At 35.6% G+C, this 19,536-nt stretch overlaps 1 protein-coding gene across 2 annotated transcripts in view; it reads right to left on the reverse strand.

Annotated features, from left to right (window-relative positions):
* The window catches only part of WDR25 (WD repeat domain 25), a 59,798-nt gene that overhangs the window by 12,393 nt on the left and 27,869 nt on the right, over positions 1 to 19,536 (reverse strand). For both annotated transcript variants that reach the window (XM_053980017.1, XM_053980014.1), the window contains exons 3-4: positions 13,437 to 13,584; positions 4,169 to 4,299 (exon numbers count right to left, since the gene is read on the reverse strand). In XM_053980017.1, coding sequence (XP_053835992.1) covers positions 4,169 to 4,299; positions 13,437 to 13,584 — 279 coding nt within the window. The remainder of the gene's footprint in view (positions 1 to 4,168; positions 4,300 to 13,436; positions 13,585 to 19,536) is intronic.

Genomic DNA, 19,536 nt, shown 5'->3' on the forward strand with positions numbered 1-19,536 from the left:
AAGTACCACACAGCCACTCACTCAATTCCCCTGTACCATCAGTGAATTGTCAAACTGAATTGAAAAGATTCATTTATACACGTCAGCAAGGTTTGCATTGTGTAAAGCAGGGATGCTATTAGCCCCCCTAAAATTTTTCAGTATTTTAGTAGCTGAGAGGATGCCTGAAACCAACTTGATACATTTTCTCTGGGACTTGCAAATCCAATTTTTGTACCATATTCAAATCACAAATAAATATTAGTAATTAATGCTCATAAATTCATGATCCTGGTCAGAAGTACTAATTTTTAAAAATACCAATATGAGCTATTCTATGTCATTTTCCATCAGCAGAAAGCATCAATGCGGCACACCGCCATAAAGCCGCTCATTTAAACCACTGCATTTATGTGTAATTGGACAACATTTTTGCAATTTCTCATTCTCTCTCTGTTATGCTTAATGTTTTGCTCTGAATTTCCATGAAAAATCCCCTTATTTCCTGATAAAAATGTCATTTTGCCTCACAGTTAAGTTGTTCAAGAGGATAGCTTGTTAAAACACAGGAGTGCATCCTAAAGAATGACCCCTGAAATTGAATTACCAGAACATGCTGAAATTGAGTTTTCAATGTGCAGTGAATAACAAGATAAAGATGCCTGATTTAGGGTGTTCTTCCTATTGACAAAATATGCTGCAAAGCCTGAAAAGGCTATCAGGAATATGATGACAGGAACAAAAAGAATCATTAGTTTACGCACACATCATTCCAAGCTGAATGACAGATTAACACACTTGAAAGAACAGGCAAAACAGGAAAATCTTGTAATGAATTAGGATGAAAGAACTTGAAAGATAGAAAGGTTGCTTGTATCAAAATTGAAACAAAAGTGGCATGAGGCCTCGGACATCTATTTCAGTTAAGAGAAAATGGCACTTCTTAGAACAGGACAAATTTCAAAATATTGGCTGGACACTCTCCAGTTTTAACTATGGCTATAACTGTGTGAGATGGAAAGGATATGTGAATAAAGATAACAATATAAACTGAAAGCAGGAATACCTGAAGAATCCATTGAAATCCCCCAAAACTAGGAAGTGGCAGACATGACATACTGATGACACTGATAATTCATGCCTAACCAACATTTCATTCTCTGCCTGAGAGTTTGAAATTAACTGCAATATTTTACAGTAATGATCCACAGGTGAGACTAACCTCCACCTCAGGAACCTTTGTCTGTTCCTCGTTGCTGCCTCATGTAAACTCTGTGCTGCCCTCTCTATTTGCCTTGTGCCTGTTGCAGCTACACTGTTCATTGGTGAAGGTCATGCTTCTCTCCCACCAGTTTTCAGGAACAGTTTCACTGAGAAGACTTTCCAAGACCGCCAAAGAGCAAACTCCAGTGCACAGAGACGCACATATTTCTCTAGGAGGCACCTTCTGCAGAACATGAGGCTGAGGTGGCTGGCAATATTTGGCAATCACAGCCTGGGATGCTTGTGGTACTTTGCTGGCTCTGTCCAAGTTAAGCGTCACATGCTCCTCTTCACAAGGAACTGCTTTCTGAATCTACCTTTATGCAGGTCTGATCTTTAATCAGGTTTGCCAGAAATATCAACTGACAGTTCAGCTGTGGTTAAACTGAGGGACCATCAGAATTTAAAGCCTAAAAGGAAGGAGCTGCTTTAAGAGACAAACACATTTATTGTCATTATTGCTTGGAATACAGTTTGATACCTTGTCTAGTGTCAAGGGAAAGCACTATTGAAACTCTGACGATTCACAAGGGGAGAAAAAGGGCCAAGAACAGCATTTTTCAAGCCTTTTGTCTTGGTGACACTATAACACTGTTCAAAGATAAAACTACTGAAGATTGGCAGAGATACTGACAACAGGAGAGTAGCAGACTCAGGAGACAACTGAGAACTAATCTATCTAGCACAAGTACTAACATCTGTTAGCTCTACTTGAGTCAATGCCAATTCTGCATAGTCTTCAGATCTTGTCATCAAAATCACTGGTATCAGAATTGCTGAAAAAAAAATGTTTTACTCAAGCGTAAGTCTTGGATTGTAAATATCCATTGTAAACAAATCTTAGATTGTGTCCTACCACCTGTGAAAAACTGACATATTCCTCCAGAACCATACACAACATGAGCACCACCCAGACAGGCACATTTTGCAACATGTGACTTCAGCCATTTGTTACTGCAGAACAGAATCAGTTACCATTTTCCATCTGGAAAGACTGGGCACTCTAGACACACACACACAGGCTGGAGGCATTGCCAGTTTTGGCATGACCGTGCTCATCATTCACAATTGTTTTCTATCTATAGAAATCTATAGAAAAATCATCTTCACAGATTCTCATAGATAGTTGCTCAAAGATATGCAGAGGTGCAAAATCCGTCATAAAGCAATGACATGGGGTGAAAGAATGTCTCTGGCTTTGTAGCCGGACTATCACTTGACGTTGTGTATAACTACAGGATCATTTCCAGAAAAGATTATTGGACCAAGTCAAAAAATCTCAGAAATAATGTTTTGTCACCTACATCTGCCATCTTCCCCTGGACTACAATCAAAGACTTCAAATTTGACATAATAATCAACAATCTTTAAGCCTTAAAAAGATGACACCCATTTAGTTCCTGAAGCACTTTTAAAGGCAGCTCAGCATACCATGACAACAATAGGTTCCCTATGTTAAAAAGGACATTGAAGTATTCAATTACAGATTGCACCTCCTCCCCACAATTAAGTTCTACTGTTACAAGAATCTCAAGAAAGAAAAACTGTATTTGCTATGTCATTTCCATGCTATGAAACCACTGATCCTGCTTTTCAGGAGTAAAGACTTCTATTAGTCTTTCTTCTTCAGTTTGCTGCCAGGAGGAACAGTGAAAATGGAAAATCTAATTTCCTTTTCTAAAAAGTTACACAGATATTTTTTATTAAATGTGCTTATATTTTGCAGTTTAAAACTAGAACCATCTTTCTTCAAAGACCTAAGCTTTGAGAGCCTCTTCACATCCCTATGAAGGAAAACTAGCCATCATACAAATATGATGGATGCAATAAATCCCATCAACTTTTACAAAGGTTTTCAGACTAACACTGTAACTCTGAAACTCACAGTAATTTTATTTTCAGAGTAGCCTTAGATGTGGCAGTCTCAATATGTATTTACTAATGTTTTTCTTTTAAGAACTTATTGATGTGGTAGAGATCTTACATAATTAAATGCTTTCCTCAAACATCAGTGACAAACAGAACTGCAGCACAGGAACTTGACTGTAAATTGCACAAGAATACTCTGTTTCCTCAACAGAGCAACTCCCACAATGATTTCAGAGCTCTCCTCTTAGAGCCCTCATACCTGAAATGCATCTCCCTTTATCTCTCACCTATTATTCTTAGTACATCACAGACAGAGACAAGGTGTGGCTGTGCTATCTTAACTTTTTCAGGTCCCTTCTGCCATCCTCAAGAGCAAGCAGATGGCAAACTATGAGTAGGATCTACCCACAGAAAAATTCAGAGGAAAACAAAGAACTAATCACTTTACAGTCCCTGCTTCTCTTTGAGCTGTTCTGTGCATGAGGATGTTGCTTACCTTACTGGCAGAGTACAGCTTTACTGTACTACTGACAGAGTACTGACCTTACTGGCAGAGTACTGCTCTGGTCTTACCTAAGCTCTGAATGGCAGCTGGGAGCACACTGCTCTTTGTGGTTCATGATAAAGTAAAAGCAGAGGCATTTTACATCTCTGTGGCCCTTCATGAATGTAAAAATTGCTCCAGGCCTCTGCACAAAAGGTACAAGCATAAGGTACACATCCTGACCCACATATAACAGCTTGAAGAGAAAATTAGCTGTACTGCTTCCTGGCTTTTCACAATCCTCAAATGAGCTATTGGCTTTGTTTAATTCAAATAGTTACTTATACCTACAGAAAGAAAAAAATATTATTTTTCTGTACAATGTTCCTCAGAGCACTTCAAACACATTACAGAGATTCATATCAATGAATAGGAACACAGTGACAAATGCAAAAGACCTCAGAATAACATTTCAATGAAAGACCAGTAAGTACATCTAGCACCTTGATAACACACAGCACAAACAACCTAGGAAACACTTGGAAAGAGAAAGAGAAAAAAGATTTGCTTTACCTTAGAAGTCCTTAAATCCCATGCTTTAACTTCTGGGCTGAATCCTCCACAAACGAAAACATTTGACTCTGTAGGGTGGAACTTCAGTGCACTGACCCTAAATTCTGTTTTGCTGCTAAATATCTGCTTCCCTAAAATCAAATGACAAGCGGACATGAAAATTTGAGCAGAAAACTAAATATGTTATTCATTTCAATTTAGTTTCAAAAATATCAAGGTTGCTAAAAGTGAACATGCTTATAATAACACATTTCAAATATCTGGGGCTAGTCTAATTTAATGATAATAAAAGACAACTCACTAATTTCTAGCCACTTGAAATTGCTCCTGCTCATGGGCCTCTGCACCACTGACTGCATCCCACTGAAAGGAGACAACAAGTGGTTCCCACTCTAAGGAGAGGAGCTCCACCGAGGTCACAGTTCAGAAAACACGCAGGAAGAAATATACAAATCTAATGGTTGAATGTTTCCCTACTAAGAATAGTGAGACAAAAATAACTTGAACAAAACATGGTCTGTACAGAAATACCACATCCCAATCTATATTACAACTCTTGAGTTGTTTACTTAACTTTCAGCGAAGGTAGGAGTGAAACTTCATCTTGAAAGTAGGAAATAATTTGCAAACCACCATATGAAGGCAATAGCTGTTCCCATGGATACACTGTTGCCAACATTTAATTCTACACACTGATCTCCACAGGATCCTGTGGTTAGTATCAATTGGATTGCCTGCACTTTGGAACACAACAGAATTCAGCTAGGTTAATTTATAGGACTTTTCCACAGTTCGCTGCTTCCTTTCATCCTAGCAAATTCATAATATTACAGTACATTCACTGAAATAAAATTTTTGGAACAGCAGTCTGGACCAAAAAAAAATATATCTGCTCACTTTCACAATAACAACTGTGATTTATATTCTACATATCCCATATAAATATCTACATTAAATAAAGTTACTGCTGTAAGCAACAGTGAAGGAGGTACTGCAGAACTAAATAAAAAAAAAATCCTTTAAAATACTATGGTAAAACCTTCTTAAAATATTCTTTAATTTGCATTTTATGCAAGTAAGGGTTATCTTAAAACAGGCTTTTTTAAACAACTGACAATACTTTCAGCTGAAAACATTACTGACAGATGTAAACTCTTGCAGTTAGGTGTACAATACTGAAAATCATTCACACAGATTTTTTTTATTTATGCTTATTTCATTCTCTGGGGCCGATTTATTTGATTTCATCATCAATACCATTTTCCTCATCTGCTGAAATCAACTTACACAGTCAATAGTCTAAGACTTGTAAAATTACTTATTTATTCAGTTTAAAGAAGAGAAAGGTTTTACTTCATCATACATGCTCATCAAGGGAAAAGACATGGAAAAAGATTACAGAGAGCCTAAAGGAGGGGTGAGTGTTGTTCTATGTGAATTCTGGTATTTCTAGGGGATTTTTGTCCTTTTTTCAAATGACTCGCCACCAATTGCCAGTGCAAGATCTAAAGGGCCTCTCTGTCACCACTAAGTGAAACACTTAATTTTGTCTATGAGTTTTTTCCCCAAAAGGACAAAAAAGTCATCAGGGCAGCAGAGATTTTCTCCACAAGTCAAATCTGTGGCCATCTCTTGCCATGGAACCTTTCAGAACCCCAACAGCTACAGGAAAAAAAAAAAAAAAAGACACCACAGGGAAGGAAGAAAGTATTAAAATCATCAGTTATAGGAGCAACAAGATATTACTGTCATGTACACCACTACCAGGCATCATTTGGGAGGGGCTTTACGAAAGGCACATACACAGGTATCTTCCTCTCACCCATAGCACTTGAGAAAATACTGAATTACCCCATGGAGGCTCACTACTCAGTTTAATAGCACTTTATTCCCAAAGGAATTTGTTTCTTACTAGTTCCCAGCTTAATAAAAACTCTGGGAGTATAATAAACAAGTTTTCAATGGGACTGCAGCCACAAATTAGCAAAAATGCAGCCTACCTGTACTAATCCTGTCACACAGCTTTACAAAGGACACATCAAGTGATCACCGTTCTCCACAACGTGTTGTCCAAATGGCATTAGACATATCCATAACTGATTCAGTAGAACTCCTCATTTAAGCTTTTGGCAATCGCTGACTTTGCTAAATGTTTACCTCCACAGGACTTCTCACAACTGCTTTTTGTATAATAACTACTTGTGTTCTCTAGCCTAAGACACGAGAAAGTCAGGTACAACACAGGCAAAAAGGATGTGCATTTAGTTCAAGATGCATTTCATCTACTAACTACAAGATTTCTTACCTTTTCCACAGAAAGATTGATTTAACATAATTTGTTACTAATTAGTCAATTTTTCCATCTCATTCCCAACTGCTTCCAAGTAATCCAATAATTTGCCTGATATTTTCTTCAGGAACTAAAATGCTCAAGTCCCCTACTCTGTCTCTTCCTGTTTGAAAGAGAAGTGAGCACTGAATTTGCCCTTTTCTTGTCTTCTAGAGGCTGCAATTTATCCAAAAGCTCTCAGTGACAGTCACTAACACAATTAAACCATAATATTCTCAGTGTTATGAATTCTACATTACAATGTAATAACAAAATTAATGCAAACAACTTGAGCCTCTTATTCACCTCTATACTCTTTAACCTCATTCTTTTTCCTATTTTAAGCTGCCACTTTATGATTTGATGCAGATATTAACCATTTTTTTACTTAAGTCAGTCACAATCAACTGATACTAAAAGCTCAGGCGGTCCAATTAACACTTTGAAAAACAACCCTCCCTCTTTCATTATCTCCCCAAAGTGAAATTCAATCAAACATCTCTTTTTGGAAATTGTATAAGCAGTGTTATTAGATGTATACATTAATTCCATTCTACTGCCACGTCACAGAAAATGAGCAAGACTGGAATGTAGACAAGCTGAACAGCAGCAGTTAAACTCAAAAGGTGTTAGAGAAAGGAAACACTCTTGTTGTCACAACTAAAATTTATTCACTATTCACTCAGAAATTTAGGAAAAATATCCATCTGAGAGATGGAACAGATCAATGCAAAAGATGACATGGGGCATATTAGCTCATGCAATTCAGTAATTTGAGACACTGAACTCAACTCTTAGCCTTTATCTGTACAAACTTTGCTTTGCATGTTATACTACCATGAGCAGAATTTATTCTTTCCAGGCTGTAATCCTGCTATGATGGAACCTACCCCATAGCTTGGGAAACCCAGGTTCAGTGTTTCCTATAGATCCTCCTCCATCTGTCTGGAAATAATTTTTTTCACTTACCCATCTTTTTCTCTACAATTACTCACTTTATTCAAATGAAATATTAATCTTTGGGGGACCTTATTTTATATATTGAAAAAGATGCCCTTTGAGGAGAAGACCCCCTTATCCATAACAGGTATAACTCAGCACACTTGTATATACCTTTATTGTGTACATATTTATTGCATTTTAGTTCCTAAAGGCAGCATAACCAACTCATAGACTAGAAAATTAGGCCTTTTGAAAATGTCTTTGGCTAATTGAGGGAAAATCCATACTACATATAATTTTCCTTTATAAGGGGTTGTTATTCCAAAGCAGAAATCAAATGTTTCTCTAATCCTTAATTTTCAAAATTTCAGTAACAATATCTACTATATCTTTTGCAGTGTGTTTTATGTTCCTTAAAGGCTTTAATTAAATTCTCCAAGCATTAAAGGCTTGCCAGTAACATAATCGTAACATGCACAATATGGAAAAAAATCTTTAAAAATATCTTGAATATATGTTTCTGCTTCTTTATGCCGCAGCCTACTGTGAAACTGCTCAGCTATGAAATCAGATGTTTTAAAGTCTATTTAACATTCTGAATTTTTCACAGAACATCAGCACAGTTGCTCAGCACAGGATGCTTCTGTAACTGTGCTTAGTGGTCCTCAGGTTCACACACCTACCTGCATAACCCTAAAACATTTACTTCCTTCCTCTAATCTGTAATCTGTCTTTCTCTAAAGAAAGGTGAAGCCTGAGATTTACAAGGACACAAGAGCAGTCTTGCTTAGCAAAATGGATTTCCCTCTGTGTTTAGAAAAACACATAAAAGAACATATACAAAAATATTTCATTACAGTCACAGTCCCTCATGCACAATAGTGAGAAAACACATTAGATTGATTAGACACCATTTGTTCTTAACAAATCAATGCTGCCTGTTACTTCTCCATTCTTGGTGTGCTTACAAATGGCCTTATTATTTTCTCAAGAGCCAAAGTTATATTGATTACATGTTTTTCCTAATTTTTGTCCCTACATGCTCACAAGTTCACAGCAAGTGAAGATGTTTGAAATATTAAATCATTTTCTCTTATTAACCTTTGAAACATCCCCAAAATAAGTACTTTTCAGCAAGGCTTTACACCAGTATGCATAAAAAGTAAAATGCTGTTACCCCCTAGCTGGAGAGTGACCTCTAAACTATGCTCAGCTTATTTCATAAAACTGCTGAATCTTGGGGGAAACCTTTGACCTCACATCTAAGGTGCCTGCATACACTCAAAAGGAAAAAAAATAAACAAGCAAACAAAAACAATATTAATCAACTAGGCTTTTTTCTGAGGTGCCATATAAAAGCTACCTGCATATTAAAACATACTCCCTAAATAGTACTGGGAGAGAAAAGGAGGAACAGAGGATTGCCACAGCTTTCCTGGGGTGATGTTTAGGTAAGAGAACTAGAACTCCTATGTGAACAAATATGAGTACATTAAAAATAGTAATGTTATATCTATAGGACTATCAAATTAGAACAGAAAATACATAGAATAGAAAATTTGAACAATTCTCTTGGTAGGTACAAAATGTTCCATTAAGAAACTCTCTCATTATAACTCTGAGGAAATTATATTTGAAAGCAAGCTCAGTGCATGAACTAAAATACAACTGCAGCATTTGGCAACTTAGGAAATGTGCCAAAATTTCTTGGAACATTCCCTCTGTCATAATATTAAAGAAATGAAAAGTATCTACAATATGCAAATAGTAAAAAACCCAGCCAATGTTCTGCCTATGCTATTATACCAATTCATTTGTGACTAATGAAAAATCTACTGATTAATAAAACATGCATTCCAAAAATAAAACAGTTATAAATAAATTCTAAAAATACAATTACCCTTCCAAAGTTGGTAGAGCATCTCCATTACACCTGGACATAACAGAAGTTAAATGTCAAATGTATTTGACCTTGAACATTTTAAAAGCATTTTTTTTCAGTGCTCTCAGAATATAGCAGTATTTAATACTCTGTAAATAACAACATGTCTGAACTACCAGTAATAGAAAATGACTGTGTGTTATTAAAGAAAAACAAAACCAGGGAGTCTCAGACTGCTGCATTATTATAATATTTTTGAAAATATTCAAAAGGCTTTATTTTTATAAAGAAATAATGTATTTAAAATAGGACAATAAAAAAAATATTAACCATAACAGGCAGTAAATCTGCAGGTTTTGGATCTACCAATATTCATGAATCTCCATAGTGCAGTACAGAATTTGCCTGATCACAGAACCACTCATGTGAATGACTCATGCATAACCTTGAGTTCTTTAAAATTTAATGCATATTTTGGGTCTGACCCACACTGAATGTGTACAACAGCTTTTAAGAAAACCATATTTGTGGAGAGTCTTAACTTCACATCCTGGTGTTAAGGCACTGGATGGCCGTTGAAGATAATAAATAATGATCTACAAAAATGGAATTTAAAAAATACTTGCCCAGCAACATCTATTATCTCTTATCCAAACCACATTAAGATAACTCCTTGTACCTCATAAACTTGAATTTGTCTCTTGTCTGTTCTTCATCACAGTATCATGTAGGTTGGACCTCCAGGCATCATCCAGTCTGAATCCCTACTCAAATTATGTCCAGCTGCAGCAGATTACTTAAGGGTCTGTCCACTGAAGTTCTGGGTATCTCCAAGTAGAGAGTCCACAGCTTCTCTGAACAGCCTGGTTTAGTATTTGATGACCCTTGAGCTGAGCCAACAAGTTTCTATGTTCTTACATTGTTCCTTTGCCTCTTATCCTTTCACTGCACATCTCTGAGAAGAGCCTGGTATTGTTTTCCCTACATACTAGGTAAATACTTCCTGATCTGGCCTGGAATGACGTTCCTTCTTTGCTTCTAAGAACAATGCTGATTCATATTCAGCACCAGGACCTCCAGGTATTTTTCTGCAAAGTTTCTTTCTAACCAGTTTAGCATCAGCCTGGTCTGTTGCACAGGATTACTCCATTCCAGATGCATGTCTTTGTTGAACCTCCTGAGATTCCTATCAGCTCATTTTTTATGCTTGCAGTATCTTAGATCTTTTTATATATAAGAACTTGCATTAAATACACAAGGACAAGAGGTTTGATGGTGTAAAATTGCAGGATAAGATTTCATGGATGTGTCTTCTAGCCTTATAGCAGGATTTGTCTGCCAACAACAAAAATTCTGTTTCATGATTAATGAGATTTCAGTGTTTGCTTCTATTTTGATGTTGTTCAGATCATAAATGTTGAAAATAAAACCACTCCAGAAGATGCAGTATATTAGGACATGGGATACCCAAACCAAAGTCCAGTCTTAGAAAGAAAATTCCCTGAAGATTTTATTCTAGTGCTTTTGTTACAAAATTGCTGACACATTCCTTTGAGAAATATCATAACTATCATTCATCAGACCTAGAACAATTAGCCAGATTACAATTTCAATTTAATAGGGCAGAAACTATGTTCCCAACAGAAAAAGACAAAAATCCCCCACAACTCAGCAGCTCAATACCATGCATGTATTAAACTGTATTTGCAACTTTTTTAAACCTTTTAAGTCATTCTATATAGACCTTCTTTTAGTGAAGGACACGTAGCAATTTTTATAACATAGATGTAATATATAAAATGTATACTTAAAACAAAGACAAGAAAGATTGGATTTTAGGAAATTACTGGAAAAATGTTGAACCAGAACAAAACATACAAGAGCATAGAGCCTGAAAGAGAGCATTATTATTTATAAAATCCCACTGGCACGCATTTACTACATTTAAACACACTGGCAGTTAGTTCACACTAGCAATGGAAAGCAATTAGGATTGAAGTCCAAAAAAGTATATGAAAGCCTAATGTGAAGGAACAGTTCTAACATCTATCTGAAGTTAATCAAAGAAGAAATCATCTCAGCAGTGATGAAGAGTGAGGAGGAATGAATGATTCAGTGAACTAATGTAAATCAAAATCTTATAGATGCCTCAGTGTTTTTCAAATGGAAATGAGGCTTTTTATATCAAATTGATTTGGATTCCAGAGGCAAACTGCTTGCCCTGTCTCTCTGAACAGAACTGACTGAAATGTATGAAGAGTAACTTTACAACAGGGAAGGAACTCAGAAACTGGCTTGCATACATAAGAAATCAGACTATCTGATCACTCCTATTATGCTTTTCCAAATGAGGTGTGAAAGTCAGGTCCAATCACAACTGCAGTTCAGAGGAACTACAAGGAATTCTTTAAATAAGACAGTAATGAATACCTGATATTTCCAAGTATATAAGCATTCATTGCATACATACAATTTATTTAAGTGGCTAGAAACGCCCTATAACTCACGAGTCAGTAAGGAAAGAACCATTTACAAACTTACCTGCTTTGACACTCAGTAAATATATTTTGCTATTGTTGTCATTTCCTAGAGATAAATTAATCACTATAATCAACTTAATCCAGACTTCTGACCCATTACTGGTTAGTTAAGCTAAAGAGATGTTGCAAATTAAAGCATATTATTTAAATTATGTATCTTTGGAATTTTCCCTATGATTTTATGAAATTTTTCCCAGAGTAGGGAAAAATTACTCAGACACACAAAATCTATTCAGCTGCTATAAATCCCATTACAAAGATAGCTAGTCTGTTTAGAATTTTTAAGCATTACAGACAAAAGTAAATCCACCTGGATTAGTAAGATTCAGTTATATGTGGGACTAGAAAGGTTGCTGTAGAAGACTAACAAATTAATGATTTGGTATATTAACCTCCTGTACTATTACACCAAGTATATAAAGCTCCTTTCCCCATTTAAAAAGCTGAATAGTCTCAAAACATCAGTATTCTGTAACATATTTTACATTCCTACACTGCAACAGCTCCCTTCCAGCCATCATTGAATTCAAATACTTCTGGTACAACTATTGTTGAGAAAAATTAATTCTTGGAGCATGAAAAAGAACCTTTTTCTCATATGAACAATATTTTAAAATTTTCTTGGCTGCTTTCCCAGTTAATCTGAATAGGACTTCTGCTATCTAGATATTCACATACAATGTAGTTCTGACTTTTATGCATGAGAAAATCCTCCTAGACAAAAACCGCTTGTAATTTTTGTAACTATTTCTATTGTAGTCTTACAAAAAAACTATTGCACCTTTGCAGGAGTTAAACACTTTAAAATAAATTAAAGTGGGAGATGTAAAATTGCAACTCTTCCCTTGATGAGATCCCATTTTGGATCTAATTCATACACGCACACAGAAATGTCCCATTATGCACAGCCCCAGTGAATGCTGCTGGATGTTGGTAACATACATTAAGGAGAGAAGGAATACAGCTGACAGAAGCACTTTAGTTTGTGAAGGAGACATGAGGAGACACAGCATCCCGGAAATTAGTTGTTAAGGTTACAACAATCAAATCCTAAATCAAATTCAAAAATGCATCAAAGCAACACAAGTTCATTCTCAAGGTTTCATACCAGAATTTAAGTTTCTATACTTCTAATTAAGGTCCTATTCAGAAAAAAGAAAATATCACCTATTAACTTCAAGCACAAACTTCAACCCAACAGAGAATGAAATACAAGCCTATGTTTAATTTAAATATATGTATAAATGCTACTGAAGTCAGCTTTAAGAGGCTGTTCACTTTAATGAATGATGGTGACAGAACATAAAAACATACACTCCATTCCATTCACCTGTGTAGTAGCTGACAACAGAAATTACATGTGATTGTCAACTGTAAGATATTTCAGTGTTCTCAAACTTCTCCAGCTACTCTTAATAGCCAAAATACATTTTTTAAGTAAGGTCACATTTCAAGAATTCTAACTTTCATCTACAGATTTGTCTATATTTCAGAAGAAAGAGTAAGGCAAGCAAGATCCCAAGTTATCTGTACACAATAAAGAAGTGGCTATAATGCATTCTTCATGGCCTTTACCTGTTTCTACATCTGTTAAATGCAGCATGGAATCAAAGCCCCCACTGAGGATCCTTCTTCCACAGGATGACCACCGGGCAGCTCGAACAGCACAGGAGTGACAGGAGTAGGTTTTTAAACAGCAGCCTGTATCTACAGCATCCCATACCTTAAAAAGAAGGATAAGGACACCTTTACAAAGAATCACGGTATTTTTTTCAAGAATAATTTGCTACAGCAAATCACTGCAGTTGAGAAAGCTTTGCATTCTGAAATTGTATCAACTAAGCTGTAAAAAATTTTAAATAATTTAAATAATTGCATGGTTGTTTAGAATTAGGGCATTTTATTAACAAGCCACAAATCAGTAATACAATTTTATTCTTTTTGTTGTTTCTTGAAATGTCTACGTTGCTTTCAATTCACATTATACTTTCCCATTCATAATGTTGTCTTACTCTACGCAGGGATGTATCCAAATACATTTTACCTTTAAACCATTTTTCTTCCAAATTTTTGTCTCCATCATATCTTGCTTTCCATCAAGGAAGAATAATCCTGGCAGACTACAGTTTTCACACCTGCCCATATATGAGCTTTTATAATATTTCTCAGTTTGTAATTTTAAGTTGAATTTTACCATAACTTCACTGAGGAAGAAGATAAGACTATTATCATGCAGCCACATGGAGATTTTTAAGGACTGGTCTAAGTCCTCTCATTTTTCATTTTCTTCTGGACAGACCTAGTTGATGCTGAGAATTTCTGAAAATCCTACTAGTTTTCCAATTTTTTTAAAGTATATAACAAGTAGCATTTTCAGAATATAAATAGTCTTGTTCATCTTTTAAAAGCAATTTTAAAGAGAGAGGTACTTGTTTCCAAGTAATATATTTTAGAAAATACAACTACTTTGACTTCAGTTATCAAGTACAGTTGACAAAAAACAAAAGCATATGCATTTCATGGTTCTATTTTTGTCATAGTTTTAAGATAAAATTAGAAATTTAGCAAGAACTGACCCATATAAAAATCCAGTAAGATCAGTTCTGTGACAGAAGGCTAAACATCAAAACTGTTTTCTAATAAATGTTCTTCTTCAGTAAAAACTGGATTATAAAATATCCCATGGTTGTACAATATAATACCTATTGAGCTTTAAACGTGAAGAGGGAGAAAAAAGCGAGACTTTGGGTAATGTACTTTTTTCTTCAATTATATTTTCTTCTTACTGGACAAAAAGGACTTGCTGACAGTATCATTACATAATGCATACTCAGAAGACAACATTCCATTAAAGAAAATTATTTTATCAAAAGATCTTCTATCACGAAGCACAGTTCTGCAATGCAAAGCAACCAATTATCATTAATTGCTTGACTAGCCAGTAAAGACTGAAACCGTGAGGACCATACCCTTAGTATTCTACCCTAATCACAAGTTTGAAAAATCAGGGAAATTTTAATATTAAACTGCTTTTGAAAGTAAGTTTCTCTCTTTTAATGAGTTTTAATGATTGTTTCAAGTTTCACAGTATCAAAAAAGGGTTAATTATGTCTTGGAGAGCTTTTAGTATGAGGAAGCTAATGAATGAATCAAGATGAAAGGAAAAACAGGTGGTACATGCTTCCAATATTTTCTGTCATGTTTTAGAGATTAACTACAAAACCTCAATTTTCACAAGAAAGGTAAAATAAAGCAAGTCAAACAGGACTTTTGAGTTTATTCTTCATTAAAAAACAGCTACATAATTGGAAATAGCACATTCTTAAAGCTGCACATTTCCCTCCATTATGTGAGTTGGAACAAGTGATCCACTCTTGTGGATGAGACCACTGACAACACCCAAGGGACAATTTACCAGGTAACACATTTCTCTCCAGTGTTTTACTTTCCATCAGCTCTTTTTTGCCCAGGTAATGGTGGTGTTACAATGCTTTCTGGAATTAAAGTTGCGTGGGCAAGGCAGTTTTGACTGAGGAAATTCACTTAGTTTACTGCCCATTAATGTAAACTTTTAATTACAGAACCAGGTTTAGAGGAAAAAAGACCAAGAGTTAAACAAGCACTTAGGGGAGCATCTTCCCCTGTCAGATGCCTCTTCAGTCCAGTTCTTCTCCCCCCTGCTCCTACCCAGCTTCATCATTTTTCACTGGGCATCATGGTGAAATGCTCAGCCGAGCAGTGAATGCACAGCTGTAACAGGTTGCAAGCACCAGGCTGTGCCTCCTCCAAGTGACAGAGATGTTAACCACACACAAATGGAGAATCTTCTCTATTTCATTACAAAGGCTAATGCTTCAGATCCTATCAGAGGATCACTGCAAAGCCACCATCATATCTGCATTTCCTTAGGGAGCCTCTTAAGCGCTTCCCCATTTCTGTGTATTTGCACTGTTTAATCAGTGGTAAGTGAAAAAACATGAGGCTTGTGGGAGAGTTCCACTGTACTCAGTGCAGAGCTGGAGAGGAATGTCTGCTCAGCTGCTGGTGCCTGCTCCATACAGGCAGCCACCGTCACTGAAAAAAGGAGAGGTTGCAAAAGGATGAGTTCCCTGCATTTGAGTTTGCATCTCTCTGCCCAAGCCTCAGATGTCAGGTCAGCAGATTCTCCAGGGTGATGGGCATTTCAGGGTTCTAATTTCTACTGAGAGAGTCAAGAGTGTCAAAAATAACTTGTGTGGAAATAAAGGCCTTTTTAGTCTTTTTTTCTTCACTTCTTCCAAATTCTAGGAACTAGGGCCATTGAAGCATCCTATTTCAAGTGATTGATGTTGTGAATCATGCCTTCTTTGGCAAAAAAGGTACATGAATTACAACCTCTTTACTAGAAGAGGATCCCAAACATATTCTTCTGAGTGGCATCTATACATGAACTTGAAAAAAAGAATTTGTTCTCAAAACCAGTCTAAGGCTGAAGATAAAGTCCATAACACCATAATCTAAGAAGGAATTTTAAGAATTTCAAGGTAATTTTTTTAATATATGAAGTGTCTTAGAACTATTTAAAAAATTTCACTTAAAATATCAAAAGCTGCTAAACTTTACCCGGTAATAAATGCCTTTACAATAATTAAATTAATTAATTATTTAATTATTTTTAAAATTTATTTCTTATTAATTAATTAATTTACAAATTACAGTTGTAGAATAAACTCTGATATTTACATGGAATAAAGATCATATTTAGTACAGAATAAATTACTTGGGCATGGAAAACAGTTCACTGAAAAATACAGAGAGAGATATATATAAATCTTCATTCACAGGCATTGAAACACATGTATCAAGTATTCTAAGACTAGAAATTATTATATATCTGCCAAAGCAAGACACATTTATATGAAATTATTTTTACCAAGAGATCAACTGCTTTAAGTGTTGTAGCTTGACTTCAAAACTCAGCTCTCCCAGAAACTCAGTATTATTTCTAGATGAAATACTGAATTCTCATTAAACCTGAGGTTGCTCTTTTATCTTGTGATGACCATTGTGATTTTAATTGCTGAGCTAAAAAGTTAAAAGCATACATTTCATCCTGCTACTCTGAAAATATTATTTTTTTGCCACACACTCAAGCAATAATGTTATACATTATAAACAGTAACCAGTCCATCCTTTTCCTTTATAAGAATCACAAAAACAATGAAATATGCAACTGTTATTAGAAAAATAACACATATTATCATATTGCCTCCTCTAAATGTACAATTATTAACTAATTCATTATACAGTATTAGAAATAAATAAACAGCCAATAATGATTTCTAGCATAAAGATATCATGAAAACTTTTATTTTTTCCAATTTTATTTAAATTGACTTTATCAAACTGGCTTATCTTTCACTACTATTTCTTACTCTTCTGGGCTTCACTATTTATAATACTGCATTGCCATTTCTGTTCCATAAATTGTTTTCATTTCATTTCCTCTCCCATTATATAAATTATGGTGATTACATAGTTCTATGCTAGGACCATATATGGGGCCAAAATGGCAGGTACAAACAGCAAAGGGACGAAATCACACTAGTGATTTCTTTACAAAACCAATTTTCCTTTTACTTTCTCTGTGGCACATTGTAATTCAACTGCTCTTTCACATTCTCTATTTGGAAATAAAGGCTTCAGAAGTTGTTTGCTTTCCTGTATAGCCTAGAAATGCTATGAAAATGCTGTAACATGTATTTGAGATAACATAACCAGACCTCCCTGCCCTTGAGATTAGAAGTTCACAAAGCACATACGCAACTACACAATCTAAGAGATGAGATTTATTATAGATATGTTTCCAGATCCTATTTTCTGCTTTCAGGAAAACAGCCTTAGAAAATAAAGTAGTTTGGGTTGAAGATAAAAACTCTTGGTAAGTCACAGCAGGAAGCAGGAGAGGGTAAGCACTTGATACTCAAGTAAACAGCAGTCACAGAATAATGCTCTGGGGCCTGCTGCACTATCAATCAGCTCATAAGGCACAAAAGAAAGGCTTTTATCTTACTGATCATACAAACTAGGGATTCATTCCCAGAAAAAAAATATAACACAGTAACATAAGCAGAGTAACCAAAATAATATGAGAACTCATCAAGCACATCAAGAATGATAAATTAGGAATTGAGCACATCTCTTTCATTGCCATGCTATGATTATCTATGATGCACTTGCCTCCAACTTAGATTGCAGAAAAGAAAACTCAGCAGCCTGACTTTTAGAAATAGAAAGGTGCATCTATTCAAGCAGGCAGTCAGTAATTGCACAGTGAACCTGAAAACAATGATTCAATTGTGATAAATTAGAGGTTGGAAGCAAGTGAGGAATTAAGTTTTATGCATTTTGAATTTGCATGCATAGAGGAAATACAGCAGAGCCAGTCAAGAATACTAAACAGTAAATTAATTTCTGGAGCATGTGTACCAGAATTAAAAAGTTTTTTAATGGATGGATCCATGTTCATTTCAATATAACATCCATACTAAAAGAATTCTTCCCCCCTCAATTTAGCCAAGTGGTGCCAAGTTGTGTTACCAACTTCTTCTGTCAATGGCTCCTAATGAACCACAGTAAGAAATAATTTCATACTTGTCAATTACTATAAATATAAATGTGGCATTTAAGAAACAGCCCTGTTCAAGGATGGTGTGGGATAGTACTGAGATACAGGATGTATGAAGAAATTACCATGCTTTGACTAGAATAGACTCCATTCCACAGCACACTCAGGCTGCTCCACAGACTTCTGAATCTGAAAAGACATGAGCCTCTCCTGTCCCTTTTTTTGGAACAGCACTGCTCCCTGATGCATCCCAAGGAGACCAAACTGATTTGGCTTTTTACTTTGTTTTTTAACTGCAGAACTGAATTCAGGTCTGAAAGATATGCCATATCTGCTAACATGCAATTTCTAACAAATACAGTAGAGAAGGAAGACCCAAACTGTCTACATAAAATGTCTTTTCTAGTTTTCAAAGCAGGCTCTGATCTGTACTTTGAAAGGTTCTTTGAAAATCAATGGGCCAGAGGGCAGAAACAGTCTCATGGAAAAATTATAAAAAGGTATCTCCTGCTGTTACTACCTCAGACTCCCCAGTTGGATGAGGTGCAGCTTTGGGCAGGACTGCAGGAGCTAAAAGTGCCCCTTGGTTATCTCTAACACACAGCAATAAGGATAAGGGGCTACATAAAGAAGTGCATTCTTTTGTTCATAGAACTGAGACAAGAGAATGCCAGGAAGGGAAGCAATAAATAGCCAAGCATTAGAATTGCTAGGTGTGCCTGAGCCTCTCAAGCCATTGTGTGACTTACAAAAACATCTGATCTTACCTGTAATATATATAAATTTCTAAAGTAACTACAGGAATATTTAGAATATTTTATGCTTGTTTCAATTCATGTCTTCTTAAAATATTGAGCTAAATAATACTGTTGTAGTACAAAGCAAAATTTGTTGAAAGAACTACGAAAGAAATCACTTGAACGCTTTTGTCTAAACCCACAGTTAAACCATGTGAAAATAAATTAAGCTCAAAAAACCTGTGAGCTAAGGTCACTTTGTATATAACCTTCAAGTGCTAATAAACTTATTTTCAAGCAGTTATGAAGGATGTAAATAGATGTTCAGATT

Source organism: Vidua macroura, chromosome 6 (assembly GCF_024509145.1).
Source record: "Vidua macroura isolate BioBank_ID:100142 chromosome 6, ASM2450914v1, whole genome shotgun sequence".
Classification (NCBI taxonomy): Eukaryota; Metazoa; Chordata; class Aves; order Passeriformes; family Viduidae; genus Vidua; species Vidua macroura.